At 38.1% G+C, this 23,065-nt stretch overlaps 1 protein-coding gene across 1 annotated transcript; it reads left to right on the forward strand.

Annotated features, from left to right (window-relative positions):
• The first annotated feature begins 8,666 nt into the window (after positions 1 to 8,666).
• Positions 8,667 to 10,398, forward strand: LOC121376372. The gene has a single exon (XM_041504217.1). The coding sequence runs from the start codon at positions 9,210 to 9,212 to the stop codon at positions 9,684 to 9,686; it is 477 nt and encodes a 158-aa protein (XP_041360151.1). The 5' UTR covers positions 8,667 to 9,209; the 3' UTR covers positions 9,687 to 10,398.
• The last annotated feature ends 12,667 nt before the right edge of the window (positions 10,399 to 23,065 follow it).

Raw genomic sequence — 23,065 nt, forward strand, 5'->3', positions numbered from 1 at the left:
TCGGCTGGCACTGGTTGATCGGGTTCTGGGGGTGGGGGCGGCGACGCAGACAGGACCGCCGCTGGCGGTTGAGCCGCCAGTTTAGGTCCCCCCTGAGCCGTCCCTGGTGCAGGTTTCCTCTTCCTCCTTCCTCTTCCCTTCCTCTTCGTCGTGTTCGTTACCGCGTCGCCATACACCAAAGTCACGGTTGCCCGTGAGCCAATGTAAGCGACGCGGTACTCTAACAAAGAGCCGTAGCTTGCAATAAGTCCCCCCAGGTGGGGGGGGGGGGGGGGGGGGCAACTCGAGAGAGCAGAGCGACACGTCTTTCCTCATCGAAGGCATAGCTCGGAGTGGCGGTCCTTTAAAGGTCGTCGGTCGCTTAGCTGTGTTCGTTAATTAACAAGTGTTTTTAATCTGGATTAACGGTGCGATGTACTAGTCATCGGCGGTTGTCATTAAACGCAGTTAATAAGAGGGTATCTAGCCTAAAATAACTGGAGTTAAACGTGTCAACTCTAAAAGGAATTAAATACTGCTGCAGTTTATTTCTGATATTTATTTATTATTTATATTCATATAGATGATAATTTTTTGTCTTGTTTTTAATTACGTTTTTGCACATGTATATGGCTCCTTAATAGTTCTATTGCAAAATACGTGTAATTGTTTTTAAAAATTCGGACTTATATATGACCTGCATACGGCGGCCACCTCTCTATGGCGGCCACTTTTGTCATGCCATAGACAGGTTCGACTGTATATATATATATATATATATATATATATATATATATATATATAGAATACTAAACGAGCTTGCCTGTTATACCATTTTTAAGAAAAGAGTTAACAGTTTTGGTATCCGTTTCATAAAAATAGTATGACAGGCAAGCTAATTTAGTATTTTATTTACTACAAACCAACTGCGAACAAGCCGCAACGAGACCTACTACACGTTATGTTTCTACGAATTGGGTCAGCAAGTGATCTACGTCACGCTCACGACTCGCCAATATTACACTAGTTAGATATTGAGTGATTGTTATGACATGAGCAATATCTTACACTGGTACGTAATAATTAGTGATATTATGGCAAAATAGATCTTGTGTACTTCACTCGTTCAATATTATTGTTAATCCCACGCAGTTCAGTGTTAACGAGTTGGCAAAAGGACTGAAACTGAAATAGGAAGGAAGGAAATGTTTTATTGAACGACGCACTCAACGCATTTTATTTACGGTTATATGGCGTCGGACATATGGTTAGGGACCACACAGATATTGAGAGAGGAAACCCGCTGTCGCCACTTCATGGGCTACTCTTTTTGATTAGCAGCAAGGGATCTTTTGTATGCACCATCCCACAGACATGATAGTACATACCACGGCCTTTGTTACACCAGTCGAGGAGCACTGGCTGAAACGAGAAATAGCAAAATGGGCCCACCGACGGGAATCCATCCTGACAACTGAAATAGATTCAAACAGACATGGGCTTTATTTGCAATGGCGTACACTGACACATGATTACATCTATATCTAAGAATATACTGGGTGACAGGTCATAATCTGCTTTCAGCACCTGGTGTCATTATCCCTAGTGAGTCGAAGGCGTCAAAATAACAGTTTACATTTTCCTTACACAAATTCTAGATTAGAGGATGGTGACAGAGGACGTTTTAAATATTTGAAATATATTTTAAAGCGACATTCCTGAGTTTGCTGCAATTTTTAAGATGTTATCGACTAACAGAGCCTTTTTGACGACTGTAATTAAATATCAAATATATTTTTCTGCTTAAAATATTAGTGGCTGTATATTAAACGTGTTTCTGATCGTTCTAATATTTGCACTAGGTTAAATTTCATTTTATTTCCTAACAAAGATGTTTTCGTACGTACGAAATTATTTCAAGACAAAATCCAGTTTGGGCTTCTTACAAATATTAAGACGACCAGAAACACGTTGAATATACAGACACTGATATTCTAAGCAAGAAAATATATTTAATATGCAAGTTTAATCGTAGAAATATTTTATTAGTCGGAAACATCTTACAATACAGCAAACTCGGGAATGTCACTTTAAATGTCTACGTAATTTTAAAGTTCTTTGACTTGTTGTGTAGTTATTATGTAGTAGGTACCAGTTAAATAATATCGGGCCGATAATCACATTTGATTTAATTATTAACGTTTTCGCTAGCTAACATAGATTTCCGAATGAAAATCTGTGTTATCACCGGCCTCGGTGGCGTCGTGGCAGGCCATCGGTCTACAGGCTGGTAGGTACTGGGTTCGGATCCCAGTCGAGGCATGGGATGTTTAATCCAGATACCGACTCCAAACCCTGAGTGAGTGCTCCGCAAGGCTCAATGGGTAGGTGTAAACCACTTGCACCGACCAGTGATCCATAACTGGTTCAACAAAGGCCATGGTTTGTGCTATCCTGTCTGTGGGAAGCGCAAATAAAAGATCCCTTGCTGCTAATCGGAAGAGTAGCCCATATAGTGGCGACAGCGGGTTTCCTCTCAAAATCTGTGTGGTCCTTAACCATATGTCTAACGCCATATAACCGTAAATAAAATGTGTTGAGTGCGTCGTTAAATAAAATATTTCTTTCTTTCTTTCTGTGTTATCATTTGGACTCTATCGTAAAAGGCCAGTAATCAGGGAACAGAGATAAAAAAACGCCCATAAAAACGATTGCCCCCTCCCCTAGAATCAAACTCTGTGTATCTTAATTAAATATACCCCTTCCCCATAAAAAATAAATTAAGTAACACCAACTGGGTAAATTCCTGTTTTATAAGCTATATACCCGCTGCTTCCACATAGGCTGCACTTACAAAACAGCAGCAAGATCTATTTTACAATTATGAGCTGGGTATGTTCCTGTTTTATAAACGAAATACACGCTGGGCACATCGACGGGGATTGATCCCAAAACGACGGCGCATCAAGCGAGCGTTTTACCACTGAGCTACGTCCCGAAAAAAAGCAATGAGAAAGGGTAAAATTTTAAAGAATAAATCGGTGCTGTTTATAGACAGGTGTATTTTGCAAAGTAACAAAACCTTGAAGTGGCCACAATGAAAGTCCAGTGTAGTAAGGTACTTCATTTGGCTGAATGAGGAAATTCGAGGCATTCTGGGAGAAATATGTGGGCGTCTTCGTGCGGGCTTTGTTTTCCTTGTGCACACGTTACGCCATGCGCTAACATTGATGTTACAATTAAGCAATTACAATTATGTCGACGTCGTTATCTTGGCACAGAGCGCCTGCGTCTGTAATATCAAGGGCTTTTTTTAAACCAACAGAGCGGGTTTCTTTTCGTACGAACGAATGAAAAACCCCACAGTATTTACTAGACAGATAACAGTCGCTATATTTAAATATAACTGCTACGAAATTAAACTGGTAAACAGTTTGTAACAATATACATTTAAAGGCACATGGTTTTTCATGTTAAAAAGATAACTCAAAATCCATCGTTAAATTTCACACAGAAAGAAAAAAAAAAATTGGTATGTATATTTGTACTAGTATTAATGAGAAAAGAGTTGCGTTTACTCCGAAAACACCAAGTTCCTGATTCACAGTCTGGTAGTTTACGGCACAGCATATTGCGTCTCACTACTACAAGCTACAACTACAAAAGTTCAAGGGCCATAGATCAGTGAAAAGTAGGTAAATCGCCATGAAGGGTGTATACTACCAAATCAAATCCCATAGACGACAATATTAACATATGTGACTAAAACTCCTACCTGCAGCGTATCAATCGACATAAACAACACGGATATAAATACTACCACCCCTCACCCTTAAGGTCAATAAAAAAAATAGGGCCCAAGCTGCTCATTTCAGAGATAACGGGAAGCGTCTATGACTACCCTAGTTCCGCACACAATTTGAGTACCTTTTTTTTTTTACAGATACCCCGTACATGTTTCAAGCGCAAGGCTACCTGACACAGTGGTACTATATGAAATTAAATTGGATACATTTTTTACCCAGATGAAACAATTTTTTTTAGACCCAACACACTCACATTTATCACCAATCACATGACTTGTGGTGTTAACTTCTCTATCAAAAGTTCGGTGCACCTCGAACTTTGACCCATCCGGAAGTTAGTTGGTTTAATACTACCTGAAAGTCAAAGTTGATCTGTAACAGTACATGGTAAAGTTAAACACAGAATGTCAGCTCAATGTCATGGGGAATTCCGAAGTCTGAAAAACAAATTTTGTTATCACCAAAGTTCAGGGTCATAACTCTGTAAAAATAAATGTGGGTAAATCGCCATGAAAGTGAAACATCTATCTGTAACAGTACATAATAAATTTGTATTCAAAATTTCAGCTCAATATTTTGAGGCATTGCGAAAACCAAATCCAGAAAACTATATGTGGGACAGACAGCCAGACAGACAGAAAGACGGAGCTGAAACTTATAGTCCATTCCGGTAGGACCGGTAGGAGACTAAAATTAATTATTTTAATGTTTCTGAGAGAGCTACTATCCACCTCTTCTATGCATTATCCTGGGTTTTAAAAGAAGTCGCACTTTGGACTGAAAGACCCAAAAACAGACAGGCTGAAAACCGCGTTATGTTTCTGGATGTTGCTATTTTGTGCGACTGATACGCGCAACATAGTTTTAGCTTCTATTTTGATTTCAGAATTTTTGTCTGAACCTATGGCGCTGGGATGAACTTTGCCTAAGATCTGTTTTGATCCGTATGTAAAGACAATGGTGTGTGTTTCGCACGCATCTCATATCCCGGCATCCAGAATCCGCGAAACTCGCTGGCTTCACGCGGACCACCGCATGACCACTACAAACCATTTACTTGTATACACTGCAGGCATCGATATTAGTGGCCAGATCACTTTAATATGTCGAGTTCAAACATCAGTGGTCTTCCAGTGCTCACTGGTTTGTCCAATCCGCTGCTTATACTTCTGAAGACAACAAAAGATATAGTTTTTTTATAAAGATATGTTTTTACCTTTCACCTAGAACATTAAGACAATATTTTGACATTTTGCCATAAAAAAGTATAAAGAAACACAGAAAGAAGAAAACACACAAACACCCTCAAAAAATAAATAAATAAAAAAAAAAAAATTAAAAAAAAGAAAGAAAGAAAAAAGGAAACAAACAAGAAAACAACAACAACAACAACAACAACAAAATCGTCCTCACAAGTGTAGGTTTGGTTGTCATGCATACCAAACACAACATGATGAATTTTGTACAGAGATAGAAAGAAAAGAAAAACAGTCCTAAAGTACGTTGTTGTCGTTATTAATTCAGTAATTTACGGGCGTGTTTGATTTTCACTACGTCGCTGTTGCTACATGTTTTAATATTTTACCATTAAAATAGATCAAACACATTATTTGCATCATTTAATTATTAAAAATAGACAATACACATTATTTTTCTTCGAATTCCTTGGTCATATAAAATGCAATATTTCCTTTTTAAAGGACCATACAATAGGGACGATTTTCAAAATGTTTGGTTCTACTTGTTTCTCATATCATGACAGCAGATGTTGAAACTTTAATAACTCTAATATGAAAATAATAAAACCACTGTTCTTAGATTGTAATTGAGGCATTTTTGTCATTTAATTGTAAACATGTAATAGAGGAAAACAATAACAATACATGGATTATAAATTTTTAAAATGTGATTGCACCATGCATAGATTTAAAGGTTGGTATAACATGTAGTGAAACCTGGTTAGCGTTTCATCCTTGTAGGTATCTTTTCACATTCCACATTTTTAATTCAAACATCGATTCCGTATCAGTCAATGTATCTTCTGTTTAGCGTATATAGACATTGTATGTCATCTCTTAAGATATCCTTGTGGTACCAATTAAGAAAAAAAGAAGAGAAAACAAACAACAAACAAACAAACAAACAGACAAAATCAAAAAACAAAAACGAAACGAAGCAAAACAAATGTATTATGCTTTTTAAAAATTCCCCTTGGACTAAGTCTTGTACAAAGATACTAATTGAAATCCTGAACTTTCGTTTTCTTTAGACATGTAATACATTTTGTTTTATTTCATATATGTTAAATTCCATTTCCTTATTGGATGTCATATACATTTTCTAGACTCGTATTAACGTATTTAAATTTTTGATCTATTTTACAACGCACTGTGTTCCATCCAGTGACTGGTTCTTCACCACATCACTACAGACCACTGTTTTACACTTAGTGACTGGGGTTTGTTGTTCGTGCTGGGGTGCTATTGTAGACGTGTTCCCCATGTCCGACTGGCTTGCCAATCCGTGTTCAGTCCTAATGCTATGTGGACCCTCGTATTCTCTTTACCACCACAGTGATAAACATCGTTCAAACTCGGGACACACACCAAAGCGAAAGCAGGATGTACAACCCGAACACAGAGGTTTAACACCAACCAGCTAATCTGAGACTCGCTTCCTCCTTTTTGTCTGGCGCTCCCTGCACTTGTCTGCTACCTTCAGCCTACGTGCGACATTTATTTCCTCTATTACGTGTCTGTAAACATGCATAATTTCATTGTGTTAATAAACTTAGTAGACTCCAGTTCTGTAGCTAGCGGGGTGGGGGAGGGTGGTGGTCAAGGGGAGGGCAGTTGCCCCCCCCCCCCCCCCCCCAAAAAAAAAACCCACACAACAACCACCAAACCAAAAACAAACAAATCCGATAATTTACTGGTTATTGATATTGAGAGTCTCTAGATTTTGAAAATGTCTTGGAGGCATGCCTCCAAACAGCTTCCCTTGCGCGTGCTGTAACCTCACCGTGGTGCAGGGTGTAACATTCTCTCTGAGAATGGCCAATCAGTCAGTATATATCTGTGATATTTGTATTTTTGCACAGTTCTTTACACTGTTTTTATTTAAATCTTGAATTTTTGTATTGATGTTGATCATCACCTTATTTGTTTGCATTACCATAGTTTGACATCCAATAGCCGATGTATTTTTCGTGCTGGGGTGTCGTTAAACATTCATTCATTCGTTATTCCAAACAGCTTATATCTAGTTACTGTATTGTCTGTCATTGGCATAGCTAGATCTCCCGCTGTTTTCGTATTAGCACTGAACCAGCGCCCAATTCTGAGACGTAAACAACGTGAGACCTAACTATTTCAAAGACAGGCAATGCAGTAACTACTTAAGAGGTTTAATAGTTTTATGTTGTTTTATTTTATTGTCTTCCTTTTATGCAATGCGAACCACAAAACCGTTATCCACTATTAAGATCGTATCTGTGCGCAATGCACCAAAATAGTGGTTGATTCCACGATTGTCTGGTGCCTCATCTATAGGAGGACAGCCATTCCAGAGGCGAGTCTTTACATTCATCTTGCACCGCCACATACAGGACCGCCAATCCCAGACTAGTTTATTAAATCAAAACTAGCACTGTACGGAGCTCATTGGAATATTTATAGCTGTGTTGACATGCACTCATGAATCATTGACAAAACAGTGATGATATCAGGTGTTCGCGAAAGTTGAGCATATCCTGCCCCACCGGTGGCACCCGTAATGAGTACACCTGTCAAGTCCGTCAGTTAAGTTTCAAACAAACTCTGTCTGGTACTTTACTCAGTTATCTTGGCAGTGTGTTTAGGACAGAGGTGAAGGGGTGGTGGATTTAACTGAGTGCTCGCTTGAGATGCTTGAGTCGCAGGATCGAACCACCACGGTGATCATTCAACTGATTGGGGTTTTCTCGTTCTAACCAGTGCACCACAACTGTTCAAAGTCCGTGATATGTCTGTGGGAAAGTGCATAATAATATAAGAGAGAGAGAGAGAGAGAGAGAGAGAGAGAGAGAGAGAGAGAGAGAGAGAGAGAGAGAGAGAGAGAGAGAGAGAGAGAGAGAGAGAGAGGATAAAGATATGAAGAAGACCAAAACAATATTACATTAATAGAACAGATAGGTCCTTCATTGTGATTAGTGAATGTGAAGCCATTAGCTATCATTTGTGATTGACTTGTTTACAGTTGAAGTGTTGACGTCTTGTTATATTTATTGCAGACTTTAGTGCAGACTTTAGTTTAACCCCCACCCCCACCTACCTAAAAAACAACAACAATTTTTTTTTTATCAACAAAAAACCCCTAAAACCCCCCAACAACAACAAACAAACAACAACAACAACCCCAAGAACAGAGTGTAAGATAGGAATCTTCAAAATGTCGAGGAGTGGAAAATGGCAATTCTAACAATAACAAGTATTAGAGTAAAAAGACGGGCAGCTGGAGCACAGGAATAGGTGTTCCAAATGATACTGGTTTATAAATCTTCATAATTTATTTAATATGTGATGTCACGCTATTGTTCTACCTACAGATTATGTTTGAAGGACAATGCATTCAGCTCAAGGATTTGTACCCACTGCTGACTGAACTAGCACATTACACACAATTGATTCAGCCCACGAGTTCACACATCTGCATTATGTGGTGTTGATTATAAAATAACTTAGATCTAGTGGACTTAATAAAACGATAAAATTACCCACGTGCCTATTTATGTTAATCCGTTTTGACTTACAATATTACCATTGTCATTAATATAATAATAAAAACAAAAACAAAAACCTGAAATAAAATTCTAGAAATGCGGAAACAATGTGTTTAGGAGGTTTCTGGAGTCTACAAACAGTTAAAAATAAAAGTTAAACTTTCTCTTAGAATAGATTTCAGTACCTTTAATAAATAGTCCGCTGATGGGGCTAGTATTTGTCGTACGTTTGTCCGACACGTTCCGCTAATGTTATTGTGTGACGAGTAAACCAAGGCGTTCAGGAATCGTTGTGAGCCGATCTGTTTGAGTAAGGGACGTCAATCAGCGATCGTCAAACAAACAGCCGTCCACTGGGACGACAGCCAGGAGGTATAAAGGTGCCCGGTTGTCGTCTTGCTTCAGTACGACTCGGCGAGTGTGTCTGTGACTTGTCTTAGCTCTTTAAAAACCACAGATCCTGGTTACGGTACTAGTACTACGGAAGATATTTTCTTTACAGATCGTCTGCTATTAATGTGGACACGTGTAATTATACTTGAACTCAACAATATCAAGCGCGAGTTCAGCATCAAGTAGAAAAGGACTAGACTGTTCATATAACTTCAGCACAAAACTTTCTTTGAATTCATAAATTGAAAGAAAGAAAGAAAGAAAGAAAGAAAATGCGGCATTTATTATCTTTACACAACTGTCGTCTGCCAGAGGAGTCGTCTGTCCAGAGTTCCAGGGAAGGACAAGAAGTCCACTCAGGACCGATGCGCCTGTTGCAGTCCGTCGGTAGCAAGACGAGACGGATTCCAGTCCACGTGAAGGTCTACAGGAACTGTTTCGAGCACTACGCGGTCATCAGCAAGGACCAGATCTTCTGTAACCGCTGCACGTTCGTCAGTCTCAAACACTGTTTCGTGATGCCGGGCGAACGCTCGTTAACCGAGCTGAAAATCGTGTCCAATGACTTTGAAGGCAACGCCATAGTTCTAGAAGCGGAGAACGAGGAGACGATGTCCAGCTGGTTTGACGCCCTGCAGAGTGATAGCCCACCCAGCTCTCCGAGGAGAATGTCGTCCCCCAACCTGTCCCCCGTCATCCCCAGATCCCCCATTCTACAGACCCTGGAGGAAAGCGACGAGGGAGAGTAATCATCTTCATAGATGTTGTGTTCCTAAAGACAAGGTGTATTTATTTTATACTTTTATACTGCACAGAAACATTTCCAGAACTCTGAACTGGAACTGGTAAAACTGGGAAATGTTGTTGGATATCTGACTCGGACAACATTTCAAACGGACTTGTTAGCAGTATTATGTTTCACTGTGTTAATGTCTTGAATACGTGACGGAGTGTGGAATCGGTATTAGAAAGACTATTACGTCAATTTTCTGACATAAAACGTGCCACGAAATGTCGATACGGTTTTCTGGACAATTCTAATACTGGATAGTGATTCGATGCATTCTGATAGACAGACTACAGACATTGCTGGTATCATTTCTGATATACCACGAACAATATTAACTCCGTTTTAAATATGAATTGGACATCATACCACGAACATGTTTCGTACTTTTCGTTTTGAAAAAAAACCAACAAAATGTTTATATATTGTGTCAAATGGTTGACGAAACTTACTGAAACATTATTAACATTCGTTGAGATTTTATAAACAGTATAACGTGAGTATTGTTTAACTTTATAAATTATACGATCATCGTATAGGGTATTTTTAAAAAGTGTTCTAAACCATTCTTTTCGTACGATTTTGTGCAATGAAGGAATTAGCAAATACGTGTACATAAATATTTTGGTTACTGTCAAATGTTTTTTATATGAAAATAAATATTTTGTTGTTTAGAGTTTCGTTGTACGTTTTCATTGTGTAAACGGACCACTGTAGTTACAATCAACAAAGTTATTTTGGCGAATTTTCTCATTACAAGTCAGGGTTAAGTGGGGTTTTTTTTTTTGTGTGTGTGTGTGTGTGTGTGTGTGTGTGTGTGTGTGTGTCAATTGTGTTCTGTTTATAGTACAACTGCATACACTGTTAGTCGTTATTTGATAACAAAAATCTAATTTAGCATGTTGTATGTGACTATCTTGAGTTTGCAACCATTGTAACGTGCTATTGACTAACAAAGCATTTTTGACAACCAAAAGTACATATTAAATATATTTTCTTGTTTTAAACATGTCAGTGTCTGTATATGCAATGTGTTTCTTGTTATCTTAATGTTCTTAATAGCCCAAACTGCATTTTCCCTCCAAATAAGTTCGTACGTACGAACAGATTTATATTAGGAGGTCAAATGAAATCTGAGCTACTAGAAACATTAAGACGACCAGAATCGTGTGTTAAAATTCATTTGTATTTAAGATGCAACTTATTAGAAAAAAATATTATTGATTTATTACGTTACAATGGTTGCAAACTCAGGATAGTCCCTTTAACCGACTTTATGCGAAGTAGTAATCTTTTATCACAGCCGTCTCTAGTCTAAAACAGCCAGGGCTAGTGAAGTCAAAAATATTAATATTGGGTCTTCTCCACACAGACTTGTAAAGGATACTTACACATTAGAAATTTTGTTTTTCGAATTTTCCTTTCACTCTAGGTACGGCCTTGTTTACATGAAAATACAAGTAGCCTTTCTACGGACCTAGATATACGTGTAAAGTTAAAATAATGACTGAGAATTAAAGAGTAGTTATCACAGTAGTATGCCCTGTATCGTCTTTAAAGGGACATTCCTGAGTTTGCTGCAACTTTTAATATGTTATCGACTAACAAAGACTTTTTAACGATTGTAATTACATATCAAATATATTTTTCTGCATAAAATATTAGTGGCTGTATATTAAACGTGTTTCTGATCGTTCTAATATTTTTATTAGGTTAAATTTCATTTTATTTTCTAAAATATATTGTTTTCGTACGTACGAAATTATTTGAAGACTGAATCCAGTTTGGGCTTCTTACAAATATTAAGACGACAAGAAACATATTGAATATACAGACACTGATATTCTAAACAAAAAAGTATATTTAATATGTAAGTTTAATCGTAGAAATATTTTATTAGTCGAAAACATCTTATAATGCAACAAACTCAGGAATGTCCCTTTAATGAGACCTTTCTTTGCTATCGATACGTAGAACACTATAAGTTGGGATAGGTATCACTCTTGTGGAATCTATGACAGTTTTATTGCCATCTGTTGGTGGAATCTGTTATGAAAGTTTTAAAAAGTTACAGTTTGTTTTGCTTAACGACACCACTAGAGCACATTGATTGATTAATAATCGGCTATTGGATGTCAAACATTTGATAATTCTGACACGTAGTCATCAGAGAAAACCAGCTACATTGTTTGTTTTTTTTCTAATGCAGCAAGGGATCGTTTATATGCACTTTTCCACAGACAGGACAGCACATACCACGACCTTTAACCAGTTGTGGTGCACTGGTTGGAACGAGAAAAAGAAATCCGTTATAAAGACCTCATTTAATAGTCAATTCATTATTTTACCCAGACTACACCTTTTTGAATAGTCGTACGTTGATTTCTGTTTTAGAGTACCGGGAGCATCATCATCAATAATAATAAAATCGTCAAATGTAATACTAGTAGTCATACGGACATAGAAATCAGCATGCCACATAAGAGAATGTTATTGTTTTGTGCGAGGTTTGGCGGAGGAGTTGTTTCATTTTTATTTTTATTTGTTTTACCATACGTAGCAACAAAAAAGGTCAAATATCATACATTTTCTCATATTTTGTATATTTAGATTTTTATATGCTATCATTTCGTAATTGTTTTGGTTTATTTGTATTGGTGTATACTTGAGTATTGAATTTGTTTTGTTTAACGACACCACTAGAACACATATATTAATTAATAATCGGCTATTGGATGTAAAACATTTGGTAATTATGACACGTAGTCATCAGAGGAAACCCGCTACATTTTTCCTAATACAGCAAGGACAGATAAGTATGTTTCTAATAGAGGCTATATACACGTTCCTACAAACAGTAAAGCACATACCACGGTATTTGACCAGTCGTGGTGCATGGTTTGGAACGAGAAAAAAACCCCAGTCACTTGAACGGATTCACCGAGGTGGTTCGATCCTGCGACGCTAGCAAGGGAAACCAACTGAGCCAAATCACGCCCCTGAGTATTGATGTCATAAGTATGAAGACGTCACCTGTTTTTTGCCAATACATAAAAAAAATCATGCAATGTCTTCTTGGAACACAGTGGATAAAAGAAAACTATTATCCTGTTCAATTATTTAGACCCAAAGTTTTTTGCAAATGTTATGTTTATTTCCTATTCGATATTTGTTTTCTTTGCATTTACACGAAAACAAACCCAAACCCCGACAGGTTTTATATACAAATCATCATATAAAATGCACGAAGTTGACTTAATTCCACTTTTTAAAAATCTGTGTGTGTTCGGAATGCACGTTATTTCTCCTATAAATAACTTAGGTCATTTGCATATCAAAAGATTGGGATCTGAGGCTACGTGAAGGCCATTATAGCTTGTTTCACTAAATCAAGGTTATTATTGTTTTGCAGTGTGTAACAGCATTGTCTAATCTTTCCGTTAAACATAGATGTAAACAAACAGAACATGTAACCCTTTCTTGTAGGTGCATTATATTTAATCAATTTAGCTAATGTATTATGTATTTTTATTTTATTATATCAATTATATATTAGCATACCATACCTAACCTAACACAACTGAGGTGTAGCACAGTAATAAACACAAATCACCTCACACACCGCAGGAATGTGCTTTCCATATTTATAAATAAATTTAATGCAGGGCCGGACCCAGAAGACCGGGGGGGGGGGGGAGATAAAAATGTCAAAGGCCACCAACATCAAATAATAATAAAAATGTTATTTAATTTGCCTCTAAATTGGGAACTCATACGTATATATATATATATATATATATATATATATATATATATATATATATATATATATATATATATATATATATATATATATATATAGTATTTATGGTGGTGCTAGGGGCTGGGGTTTGGGGGTGGGGTGTTACATTTGTAATGCGAAAAACCAAAGGGCTATTGTTCGGACTCGTATGGGTTCAACCACTTTTTCATCCCGCAGACACAGCCCTGAATGTCCAAAATACGATAGCATTGCTTGGTCAATAACATCATTATTTCGATCTATGACTGCACGTGCTATTGTAGCAATGTGTAAACCACGTAAAATACAAGTTAGGTAGGGTATATAAATTCATTGAAAATGTATTAGTCGATATTCTTGTTATTGTTATTTAAGGAAAAATATGGGTAAATCGAAAAACACTTCAGTTGATGTAAAATCGTGTATTAAGAACGTTTTCGATTATTGTGAAGATGAATATCAGCGCGGTAGACCTAGGTATGCTTCTTATCGAATTGTCGATTGAGTTGCCGCTGCACTTAAAGTTTCGGTTTCAACAGTAAAAAGAACTGTGAAAAATCTAAGCTCTACGAATCCGAGCACAGAAATCACTGTTAAAAAACGCGACCGAAAACTCGTCGATTTATTTGATAAAGATGTTATTAGACGACGAGTATACAGATTTTATAGAGAGGGCGAATTACCTACATTACATAAGATTAACGTGGCTTTAAGGGAGGAATGTGGAATCAACATATCCATATCAACTTTACGAAGAAACACTCCATGACCTCGATTTTAAATACCAACATATGTCTACAACCGGAAAAGTGATTTTTGAGGACGCCAATATATCAGACAGGAGACTGTCTTATCTCCATGAAATATCCAGTTTACGAGAACAGGGGTATTTAATAGTGTATCAAGATGAGACCTGGGTGAATGTCAACCACACAACATCCCACCACTGGACAGATATCCACCCGGGCACAAGTACCGCCAATCACCTGCCGAAATCAGACGCTACTGATAGAGTTCCTAAACTCTGTTCGGTGACTGGGAAGGGAAAAAGACTTATTATTTGTCATGCTGGCTGTGATAAATATGGATTGATAGATGGCTGTGAATTGATCTTTGAGGCTAAAAAACACAGACGGAGACTATCATGGTAAGATGAATCATGACAATTTCATCAAATGGTTTGAAGAACAACTTATGCCTTCTCTACCAGAACCTTCTGTTATCGTCATGGACAACGCAAGCTACCACAACAAATTAACTGAGATTACCCGATGTCCTGCACTAAACGCTAAAAAGGAAGAAATTCAGTCGTGGCTACGAAACAAAAATATACCTTTTGAGAGTAACATGACAAAGCCAGTTCTTTATGAAATTGTGAAAAGTAACAAATGTGCACAGCAATTTGTTACTGATGATATTGCTGAACGCCATGGGCACTTGTGTCTAAGACTGCCGCCAAGACATTCTGAACTCAATCCGATAGAACTGATCTGGAGTCAAGTCAAAGGGCACACATCTCGTCATAATGATGGTAAAATGACCACGGTGCGGAGAGAACTTGCACATGCATTGAACTCTGTCACACGTACACACTTCTCTGACGCAGTTAAACATGTAATAAAGATCGAAGAAGATTTTAGAAAACAAAATAGTTTTATAAGAAATAAAATACCCCCTGTGATAGTCCCCCTTAACGAAGATAGTGATGAAGAAATGAGTTCGTCGACTGATTAAGTTATTTCTCCATACCCATCAGGAGTATTACTTTAATGTATGCACGAACTCTTTAACACCAAAAACAATTTATTTCCATATCATTCACTATCAAACAACCTAACAACCTATAAACTAATCGACTAGAAATGCATATAGACTACACATACATACGAGAGAAATGTTTATTTAACGACACACTCAACGCATTTGATATACGTTTATGTGGTGTCAGACAAAACGATTAAGGAGCATTATGACAGTGAGAAAGAAACTGGCTACCGCCACATGGGCCACTGTTTCCGATAAGCAATTTTGATAAGCAATAAGGGACGTTTTATATGCACCATCCCATAGACAGGATAGCACATACCACAGCCTTTATACATCAGTTGTGGTGCACAGGCTGGAACTAGACACAACCCAATGGGTCCACCATGTGGGATCGATCAGTCGACCTACCATGAGCGAACGCTTTACCTCTGAGCTACGTCCCGCTCCATATACAAAAGAAGCCTTAAGTGGGGTTGGGGTTGTGCAGAGGTTCACACCTCCACCAATCGCATGCATACCATATTCTTCTCTCTCTCTCTCTCCCTATAACCATATAACCATAGATTAAAATATGTTGAGTGCGTCGTTACATAAATGACGTCTCTCTCTCTCTCTCTCTCTCTCTCTCTCTCTCTCTCTCTCTCTCTCTCTCTCTCTCTCTCTCTCTCTCTCTCTGTATGTATGTCTCTCCCTTCAGCGCGCGCGCTTGTGTATTCCACAATATAATTATAATATTTGATACATATTTTTTTTTCAAACTGAGGTTTTGTCACTTGAACTCCCCACCTGAATCCGCGCCTGCTTCATGTTTACAGATATTTTCTTAAATATAGGTCATATTACGATTTGTGCGGATAGGACGATAGAACCGAACATTAGTTTGAAACGCACTATAGAATGATGCTTTTGATATGCAAATAACCTTAGTTATTTATAGGAGAAATAACGTGCATTCCGAACACATAGAGATTTTTAAAAAGTGGTACTAAGTCAACTGCGTGCATTTTATATGATGATTTGTATATAAAACCTGTCGGTGTTTGGGTTTGTTTTCATGTAAATGCAAAGAAAACAAATATCGAATAGGAAATAAACGTAACATTTGCAAAAAACTTTGGGTCTAAATAATTGAACAGGATAATAGTATCTGTTATTACCGATCTACAATTTATCATTTATCCGCTCTTTCCCATTACATTTTATAGGATAAATCAGTCGTGAAACCCTTCGACTTGTACACACAGTCCCTGGCACCGTTTTACGAAGCGATCTTAAAAATACATACCCTAGTTTCTAAACCCTCTGACACTGGTTAGAGCCGTTTTGATAACTGAAATCATACTTCACTTTGATTTTATTGTTTAGATTATCCATTTCCGTACATTCGGAGTATTTTTGGTCATCCTTGTGATTTTAATATTACAAAAGACATTTCTCATATTTTTAAACACAAACGTGCGTTTGAGAAGTAACAGTTATGGAGTCGAGTTTTAGTCTATTTTTAGAGGGTATTTCACCATTTCAAAGTCACAGACTCATGTTTCACTTAATTGTAACTTTATCCAAATGTGTTACAGGTTTGTAGATTAACTTAAGTGTACATTCCCATGGGCTGAAACTAGGGTCTGTCCCTTTAAGAGTTAATATTACATTCATTGCCTAACTACCTTTGGCCAATAAAAGGTTAGAAACAGAATAAAACTCACTCTATTCCAACAAAAAGGTTAAATACACATCGTATTGAAAATATTAGCTTTTCACATATATAAATTGGTGTATTTTTGTGTAGTAAAAATGTGATCGTATAAAAGCGGGATAATCGTGAGTCATAACACTGGAATGTGTTAGCACGGTTAATTCCCTGTAATACCTGAACGATGATGAAGAAGAAGAAGAAGGAAATGTTTTATTTAACGACGAAGTCAACACATTTGTTTATTTTACGGTTATATGGCGTCAGACATATGGTTAACGACCACACAGATATTGAGAGAGGAAACCCGCTGTCGCCACTTCATGGACTACTTTTTTCGATTATCAGCAAGGGATCTTTTATATGCACAATCCCACAGATAGGGTAGTACATACCACGGCCTTTGATATACCAGTCGTGGTGCACTGGCTGGAGCGAGAAATAGCTCAATGGGCCAACCGACGGGGATCGATCCCAGACCGACCCCGAATCGAGCGAGCACTTTACCACTGGGTTACGTCCCGCCCCTCTGAACGATGGATGAATGAATGTTTAACGACACCCAGCACGAAAAATACATCGGCTATTGGGTGTCAAACTATAGTAATGCAAACAAAAATTCAATATAAAAATTCAAGATTTAAACAAACACACAGTGTAAAGAACTGTGCAAAAATACAAATATCACAGATAGATACTGACTTTTACTCTAAATTTTAATTTTGTGCTGTATTGGCCATTCTCAATGAGAATGTTACACCCCTGCACCACGGTGAGGTTACAATACGAGCAAGTCACATTTCCCTTCATTTGCATGATATAGTACATGAGCCAATATGGTATATCGGCATCATTTTGGGGAATATGGCTCACAGTAATTTTTTAGCAAGGTATGCACATCGAGAGTTGGAAAATATATGATATACTTGGAATCGTGGTAGCTTTTGAGAATTATTACCCTTTTCCTGACCCTACCATAAAATAATATTTTTTTAAAATACGACCAACACACGGTAAAACAACATACATGTATTTCATCCCAGTGCTACTTTATCATTAAGCAGTCACACCCTGGTAACATGAAATAGCATTTCAGAAAACATTGAATAAAATGTTGAAGTTGAAGATTTTAGCATTGAAAATACATACATTGCGGTGCTTAAATTTTGAATAATGCAGTATTTCAGTTTAAAAACAAAAGTTTATATATCAGTTAGTTTTAAAAAGTCAATAAAAGTTTCGAAATACATATAGTTACACATGTTTGTGGTTAATTTATAGATGGATACAAATAACTGAATATATTTTATGTAATTTGTATATTACAATCAGCAGAATGAAAAATGTTATCCCTCCCTCAAACGAAAAAAAAAATACTTTTTTGTTTTTATTAATTTTAGAAATTGTATTTCATTTCCCAGTTGCTGTTGAAGCATACTCTTCTGACATGAAACAAACATATATGGTAACATGTTGCAATTGTTGTAAACCGGCCTCAGTGTTGTAGTGGTTAAGCCATCAAACTTATATCTGGTAGGTATTGGGTTCGAATCTCATTAGCTCGATACCAGAGTGAGTTTGACCACACAGTGGGTAGGTGTAAGGCCACAACACTGAATTTTCTCTCACTAACTGCTAACCCACTGTCCTAGACCGACAGACCAGATAGTTCAGGTGTATGCCCATGACAGCATGCTTAAACCTTAATTGAGCAGAAACACGAAAGTAAGTATAAATGAATGAACCATTGTAAGCAATGTAAATTGTTTAGGAGAAATACGCTAATCATATTCATTTTCCACACACACACACACACACACACACACACACACACACACACACGCACGTACACACACACACACACACACACACACACACACACACACACGCACACACACACACACACACGTACACACACACAATTTGGCAGTATACTCGTCTTTGGACAGTTTCAAGCAAGCACATCTAGAATAACCCTAGCTCCTTCTGTCTGTTCACTCATCCACCCTCTACCAGTAGGGCTTGGCACATTCGGTTGTTGCTCCAGACACTCACCTCAATATTTTTCACATCAAGGTCTGAAGCAGTAGCTATAAGCTGGAGGCTGATGACTGTCTACCTCAACTTTCTTCATACAAAACAAGTCGTACCTGAGATCACTGACCTTAGTGTATGATGCACCGAGGACACAGAAGAGACATGTGAATGCCTTTTAGTTCTCTAGTGGAATCCATTGCTGACCCAACTACTAATAATGTCTTGGGTCTCCTTGAAGCTGGTCAGCGATTTCAAGGCGCTTGCCCTACTTTTGGCGGAAAATTAGTGGTTAAAGTAGCTTTGTTAGTCTTTCTAAGTAATAAATCTGGGGTGGACATAGCTCACGGTAATGGTCCAAGGGATTGAGATAAAATACCGCCCATTTGGAGCATATGTCCTTGTGCCACCACTAGGATGCAACCAAACAAAGACCAATCTGCTTTTATGGCGATCACTCTCCCTTTTGCTGTTACTTCTTTCTTATACATATTGTTAAACCTCTATATCATGTCAGTTTTTGGAATTGGTTTGCTGGTGGGTCTTTTTTTAATATCTCACACTTAAAAGCTTTCATAAGTCTAAAGGTGGTGATATCTCTGGGAGCTACCTTTGCAGTAGAAATGCGTTTTTTTTCAATTTATTGTTTTGTTTTGATTTGTTGTTTTGGGTTGTTTTTATTTTATTTTATATATTATCCCATTGCCCCCTTTCCTTTCTCTCCTTTGAATTCCATCTCATTTCTTCCCTATCTGGCAACTCCTCCTATCTTTCAACCTCTTTCGATGTCCACCTCCACATCCCAGTTCTTGTCTCTCCAACCGCAACAGGTGCTTGTTTCTTGTGGCTATCTGTGCAACACATCTGCTATTCCCCATCATCTTTTAGCTGTGGGTTTAGTCTGACCACTTCGGGGAGTGTTCAGTAGTAACTTCTGGCATTGTTAAGAGGCACTTGAAACCACCTACTATGCACCCCTACTACCGGTGGTCGTTTGGTAGTTGCAGTAGAAATGTTAATGAGGTCCTACTTTTCTGTGAATGGACCTATCCTTTGATGACGAAAACAACTACTGATACTGCTTCCTGGTCGCTTTTTTAAATCGTATGATGGAATTTCGATTTGGTACCTTTTAAATGACCTAGGGATGTCCTGCTGGGTTCAGCTGTTAATAATACTGTTTGATAACTCCAACTTTCAGGCTCTGCCTCCAGGGGTTCGAGTATCTTTATTGTGACTCCAGTGGTCTAGTTCACAGAGATCCACCCAAAATGGTTGTTGCTAGACATCTGCACTGAGACGTGGCCCATGTTTCAAGCTTCATGCTTATCAGGATTCGTCTCTGGGAAATTTGTCTTCAGAGCAAAGTTTGGGGCTGGAAATTATATTTAGTGTATAATTTTAATCGTTAAAATATTTTAATTATTCAGAAACATTTATTAATGGCGGCAAACTCGGGACAGTCCCTTTAATCAACGAACAAATTACTCATTTTCATTTTAACTTATCTTCGTGCTTCTATCCAATTAAGGTTCAGGCACGCTGTCCTAGGTACACACCTCAGCTATCTGGGCTGTCTGTCCAGGGTAGTGGGTTAGTTTTTAGTGGTTAGTAAGAGAGAAGAGGGGGTAGGGGTCTTATACCTACCCACTGAGTCGTTAAAACTCGCTCTGGGTGGGAGACGGTACCGGAGCTGCGAACCCTGTACCTACCAGCCTTATGTCCGATGGCGTAACCACGACATCACCGAGGCCGGTAAAAAGCTTTACTCAACAGTTGATCGGCTTCACGAACGTATGTACTTCCCTTGTTAGAGTTGCAAGAAAACTTTAAAACAAAAATTGTTTAACGACTCCACTAGAGAATATTGCTTTATTAATCATCGGCTATTAAGTGTCAAACATTTGGTAATTCTGACATATAGTGTTAGAGAGGAAACCCGCTACATTTTTCTATACATGTCCAAGTCCAAACGTTTTTCCATGCGACATCCATTAGGTTCAGGCATGTCCGCCCTGGGTCCAGTTTCTGGTATGACCAGTGGCTTGATCCAGTGCAGAATGTTTCCATTAGTAGCAAAATATCTTTTATATGCATCATCCCACATACATGATAGCACATACCACGGTATTTGATATACTAGTCATGGTGCACCAGCTGAGACGAGAAATTGCCCAATGGGACTACCCCGGGGATCGATCCTAGATCGACCGAGATTCAGGCGAGGCCTTTACTACTGGGTTATATGTCCCGCGCCGAGTTGCATTAAGACAAACCATCAGGTCGGAATTTATTTCTTCTAACGCAGACCTTATGACGTGATGTGACCTGTAATAATTGGGGACATGCATAAATATATAGTTCATTCCATTGTTCATCTCGAATGTTGTATTAACCATCTCATGGAATTGACATTCAAATATATTCACGTAGTGTAAACAAAGTATCTGCATTGGAAGCAATGACAGGCATTTGTTGTGTATGTTGTAGATAGCGTTCGTATTGTTTCATGACACCACTAGAACACGTTCATTCATTAATTATCGGTTATTGGATGTTACACATAATATATTTTAGAGAGAACATTTTTTCCATTAGTAGCAAGGGATCTTTTATATGCACTATCCCACAGACAAGATAGCACATCCAACTGCCTTTGATATACCAGTCGTGGTACACTGGTTGGAACGAAAAATAGCCCAACGGTCCCTCTGACGGGGATCGATCCTAAACCGACGGCGCCGCAAGCGAGCGTTTTACACTGGGCTACGCCCCGCCCCAATCTTATAGAAAGACAGACAGACAGACACAGCTAGTTTATTAAAAGCTCACCGAATTACAATAGAATAAAAATGCAGCATAATACATAGCATTAATGAGCCACTATATATTGAGTTCTGACAGAATAATCGCTAAAAATATCTTTAAAAAATAATAATAATAAATAATAAAAACGATTGGACGTAACCATTCACGCATTATTGGAGTTATTTACAGCATGCCACCTGACACAGAATAGTCAGCTCAGTCAGCTACCACTGTCAACAGCTCAGTTTTGGGTAATAATTTCGCGTGTGTGTTGTGTGTGTGTGTGTGTGTGTGTGTGTGTGTGTGTGTGTGTGTGTGTGTGTGTGTATGTGTGGGGTGGGTACGTCCCCGCACATGTTTATCTGAAAAAAGTTTGTTTTGTTTAGCAACACCACCAGAGCACATTGATTAATTAATCATCGACTATTGGATGTCAAGCATTTGGTAATTGTGACATGTAGTCAGCAGAGGTATTTCGTTACATTTCTCCTAATGCTGGAAGGGATCTTTTATATGTACTTTCTCACAGACAGGAAAGCACATACCACAGCCTTTGACCAGTTGTGGTGCACTGGATGGAACGTGAAAAACCCCAAATCAGCTGAATGAATCCACCGAGGTGGTTCGATCCTGTGACGCAAGCCCCTCAAGCCATCACTTAACCGACTAAACTAAATCCCGCCACCTGTATATCTGAAATGCACCTGCTTGATCGCACAACCTGGAATTGATCGGTAGCGCAGTTCTTGTGAATGAGGAAGTGGATCCTGGTACAGAGAGTTGCTGGTTCGAATCGATGGACAGACGCCCTTATTGAGAGAGAAAGTTGTATTTGTGAATTAAAACAATTCACGAGCCAAACGAGACGAAGAGATGAAAGCCAGAATATGGACAAACAGACGGATGGTGAACAATAGTAATTACAATTGCACCGTGCTTATCTCACCTACTTGAATTAGAATTTGAATTTATACATTGTGATTGCATTTGCCATAGTTTAACACCCGTGCTGGGGTGTCGTTAAACATCTATTATATTCTATTATTCATTGTCAATTTGTACAGAACAGAACTAATAGAAAAGCAAACAAACAAACAATCCAAAATCACAAAATTTTACCACAAACCAAAATAAACAAAAGAAGTAAAGCACCCTCCCCCAAAACAACAACAAAAATACAAAACACAAAAAACCTACAATCCCCACAAAACAGCAAAAAACCCAAAACAACAAACAACAAACAACAACAAACAAACAT

Source organism: Gigantopelta aegis, chromosome 6, assembly GCF_016097555.1.
Source record: "Gigantopelta aegis isolate Gae_Host chromosome 6, Gae_host_genome, whole genome shotgun sequence".
Lineage (NCBI taxonomy): Eukaryota > Metazoa > Mollusca > Gastropoda > Neomphalida > Peltospiridae > Gigantopelta > Gigantopelta aegis.

Excerpts from the sequence above, each read along its gene's own strand:
- LOC121376372 (XM_041504217.1), top strand. The coding sequence starts at position 9,210 with ATGCGGCATTTATTATCTTTACACAACTGTCGTCTGCCAGAGGAGTCG.